This window comes from Ceratosolen solmsi, unplaced genomic scaffold (genome assembly GCF_000503995.2).
Source record: "Ceratosolen solmsi marchali unplaced genomic scaffold, CerSol_1.0 scaffold61, whole genome shotgun sequence".
NCBI classification, from domain to species: Eukaryota; Metazoa; Arthropoda; class Insecta; order Hymenoptera; family Agaonidae; genus Ceratosolen; species Ceratosolen solmsi.
The window spans coordinates 993,333-998,090 of NW_011948435.1; the positions used below are offsets into that span (position 1 = coordinate 993,333).

At 28.7% G+C, this 4,758-nt stretch overlaps 1 protein-coding gene across 1 annotated transcript in view; it reads right to left on the reverse strand.

The window, feature by feature from the left end:
* Window positions 1-4,758, reverse strand: part of cv-2 (crosveinless 2-secreting protein) — a 71,873-nt gene that overhangs the window by 11,526 nt on the left and 55,589 nt on the right. The window contains exons 6-7 of the mRNA XM_011502939.1: window positions 670-846; window positions 2-178 (exon numbers count right to left, since the gene is read on the reverse strand). Of these exons, the coding sequence (XP_011501241.1) occupies window positions 2-178; window positions 670-846 (354 nt within the window). The remainder of the gene's footprint in view (window position 1; window positions 179-669; window positions 847-4,758) is intronic.

Below are 4,758 nucleotides of genomic sequence, written 5' to 3' on the forward strand. Positions count from 1 at the left end.
CATCGCGGACAACATTCTCCTGGCTCTTGAACGATTCTTGATACAGGACAATGCAGTACTGGACAAGCTTTTTTCGCACACGTCAGTCGACCCATATTACACCTACAAGTAACGCAAGGATCCTCCGTTGTCATGACCGATCTTTCCTCTGTTACTTTTTGTCCATTCACATAGCATCCTTGAAGTACATTTAAGAAATTACTTTAATTTTTTAAATACTGCTATTTTCTTATTCGCGCACGCGCATGCACACTGACACACTAACACACTTTCAACCTAAATACCTTTGTTCGACTTGTAGTGTTTGTATATTGTCAAAAATTTGATAAATAATAAAAAGAGGGATACAAGGGATATTCTAATTGCATTATTAAAAATTATTGTAAAACTATGCGTTTTTTTATAATTATTACACATGCTAAAATATATTAATTATTTGTACAACATATACGATAACGTCGACATATGCAATTGATAAAATATACTTTTCCTAATTTATCCATAAATTTTCAGTGACAATCAATATTAAATGCACATACTTTCGAGCATTAAAACACTAATAATTGTTAGTGCTCCGTAAGCTATGTAATCCTATGTAATTTTTCTTTATTATCAATTCTCTTGTCCTCTTGTCATTATGTATAGTAATTCTATAGCAATATTATTTACCTGTACAGGTTGGGCAACATTGTCCCGGTGCTGGTGGAGTTGGATTAGCACAAGGAGTGTAACAGCGTAGTTTCGATTCTGTAATAACGCCGGCATTACAAGTATATATCCTGCAGGGATCGCTAGGTTCCGTCCATTCCGTTCCAGAAGGATGATGAACGTTGTTCTTCACGCATCCTGCAATGTCGTTTAAATATTCTTTAATCGCTGCCTTGCGGTGGGGGAGGGAGGCTCTGTGACGTATACACATCGAAGCGACCGAATAGTATCTACTACTTGGAGAAAAATCATATGGATTAAGGTAGTACAATGAGCTATAGCTAATGCAAGCATTGTTACTGATAATAAAAGATAACCTGACTCGATGGAAGTACGTGCTATCGCCAACATCGACGCCTACGCATCTAAATAGCGCGAATACATTTTTCTTCTGGTGGTAGTAAGGGAGAGTGTAGTACGGCATGGAACCAAAGATTTACTGTTACGTCGCTCAACATCATTTAACAGTCACGTTTTTGGGTGAAAATATAGACTTTTGATGGTGGAAATGACTTATCGACTCTCCGTTTTCAATTAAGGAATAAAAAAAATCCAGTTAACGGAGATTTTTGTTTATCACGTGTTTTGCTATGATTTTTAATAATAATAAAAAAAAAAAAAAAAATCATTCATACATTCGTGAGCTCAATAAATGTTGGTAATGAAGGAAAATATGAAATCATTCCGAATCGCAGAAAATTATTTATAAGGTCCGACAACTGAAAATCAATGACGTATTTATTATTTTAAAATAACAAATGAGTTATTGAATAAGCAAAATTTATATTCCTGAAATACATTAAAATAGACGCGATTTAACCGATCTACTTTTAGATAATAAATTTCCCTCTGTATTTAATACAAAAGCATCAACCAAATCGTCTGCGTGAAATTTATTTCAAAAATACTAAGTGCCATTACTCTTAAGTCTCATTCAAATTTCGAATAATTTTTAAGCATGAAAATACATTAAAGACAAAATTAATGCCAAAAATTCACAATTTAAACATATTGCTTTAAAGAAAAGAGCATTTTTTGTTTTGTATTGTAATTTTGTAATTCTCAAAAGATTTTATGCGTTAAAATATCAAAAATTTTTTTGCAAATCAACAAGCACTTTTGGAATTAAACGTAGATTAGACGCTACGCATGTAATAAAATATTATTTATTAGCGTATGAACGGTACATTGCATTACATAAACAATGTTACAAAGCATTATAAATTAGTATATATTTAAGATAATGATGTCGTTATATTAATTAATCATATCTTGAGAAATTAATTGAAAAATTCAAGCTGACGTTGCGTTTTACATTAATCATGAAACCCTTCCATTCCTACTTGTATTCAATTTATTTTTTAACTACATAAATGGCAAACATTTTCTATAATTTTTTATTTTCATTCTGTTTATTCATACAGTGCTATGTCATGGAAATTCATGTCAGGTTAACGTTAATTATAATTTTTCCTCGTCATTTATTATTTTATATTTTAAGACTTCGCTTTTAACCACTATGGATATAGATTTTCTTGCGTAATACAAATAACATCATTAAGTACAAATTATTCCGCACATTAACATCACTCGCCGTCTTAATTCATCCGTAATTGTAACTCTATCGTATCCGACAAAAATAACTAGATCGTAACCGTGGATATGATTCTATTATTTGAGTAAATAAGCTAGAGGAAAAACCGTTCCCATATTATCTAATAAGTGGAAGAAATAAAGAGAGCGAAGATAAAAAAAAAAAAAAAAAAAAAAAAAAAAAAAAACCAAAAAGACACTTGGTTAATTTCTTTAATTACACACACTCACGCATATAGTTCTCACTCTTGCTCTCTCATTCATTCGTTGTACAAATATACACTCGCACGTATATGTGTGTAGGCTCACTGTAAATCTCAAGTCACAATTAATATAATTAATGCGCGACTGCTTTGATAAGTACAACCACGAGTACGCATGCGCACAAGCAATGCCTGAATAATAGTTGAATTTGGCGTTCGTCCATTAAATTCTCTTTTCATGCTGCAGTGTAAGAGAGCATTAATACATTAAATAATTTATAATATAATAGAGTGTGCAATTTTTAATTTCATCGCGAAATTGAAATATTATAAAATCATTGAGATTACATAAATGATATTATTATATTAGGCAAATATAATTCACATAACTTGCATTCTCTAGAAAAACGAAAGAGCTTTATTTCACTTTTTCTTTCAATACTAATAGAAACAAAAGTTAACAATGAAGTGAAAAACGTTTAAACAAAAGGGGAAATCGCTCTTAAACATTTACAATATATTTACGCCTCGTAACGTTCTATTTGAATTCGAAAGAACATCATCATTTTCTATATTCATAGAAATTAATTATATCTTCATACGTATAATTGAGTGAAATATTAAGGCAACAATTATAAAAGTGTAGATATACGAAGAACTTCCTGTAACGACGGATTAACCTATTGAAAGTTCTTCTAATACAATAAAATTAATTTAATTACCATTGAAATTAATAATAATAAATAGACTTTATACTTTATTAAAACTTCAACGACTAATGTAATAACAAGTTCTTCTTAAAGTAACATTAATTTACAAAAAAAAAAATATATATATATATATATATATATATTTCTATTTGCATTACATATGTACATATTCGTAAAGATAATTCGTAAAGTTTTTTTAACGAGAAAAATATTTTTAATTGGCTACGGTTACTTATACATGAGAATAATGAGCTAAAAAGAAAGAAGAACATGTTATAATTTGAAATATATAATTGAAGGAATCGAGGTTTTTTTTTTATTGGATTATTCAACTGGGCATTCGTTTCTCTCTTCTTTTCTTCTTTTCCATAAATGCAATATCGCGAGATTATCGAGCGACGAAGTTTTGCAAATCTACGATGTGTGGCAGCGAGAAAGTATGCGGTATCGTTGAACGTAGATTTTTTCTTTTTTTTTTTTTTTAATTGCGCTACTTCGATTTTAATATAGCAAGTGAAATTGTATTTTATCACGAATTGATATTAATTTTTATCTACTCTATTCTCGTATAATATCTCTATTATAAAGGTGGATTTAAAATGTTATGTGAGTAATTATTGAGAAACTATGAGAAATATAAAATGGAAAATGATTTTGGCAAAATTCTTCAACTCATTGAGCGATCTAGTGTTTCTAAAGTGAAAAAGGTCGTAAGATTGACGTAACTCTGCTTTCAAAATAATATAGTTGACTAAATTTGCATTAAAGCAGCGTGTCAGTCAATTGTAATCGAATATATTTCCTAAATATATTAATTAATCGATAGTATCTTAATGAACTAATATATTCAAAAAATATATCGATTGATTTTTTTTTTATTTCTATCTAGTAATTCAGAAAAAAAACCATTATTCGTATAATTATTCGCGTTATATTTGAAATGATAAATTAAATTTTATATAATTACAATCGTTAAATAATGACATTATGAAGATATGTAAATTAATATATAAAGTTAAAAGGAAGCAGGCAGTTTAATTATTATGAGAATAGACGATATTTGCATTATGATTTAGAATATAAAAAAACTGGGAAAATTTATTTTACTATCTTATACTAAATTTCAAGTAGATAAAATGCATCTACGCCGGTTCTATAAATAATGGACATTAAATTTAATATGTATTTATAAGATTTAATTTCTTAATTATGTTTTATTTTATTTTTATTTTTTTTTTTTTGTAAATTAAAACGATCCGAGTTCTAAACACTCCCTATGGCTTTGAATGTTTTGTAAACAAATAATATCATTACGTTGTGTTATTCTTATAGCTACTGTAAGGTGAAAAACTATAAAATACTATGATATTGATAGTTCTTGCGAAAAATGATATCTTTTCCTCAATATTTTAGAAAGCTTAGTTTTTTTTTTTTCTTTCTTTTTTTTTTCTTTTATAATACACAGATTACAATCGATATGTCGCTGGTGCATGTATGTCGTAAATTCTACGTCAATAGATGATTTTATGGAATGCCGGCATGTT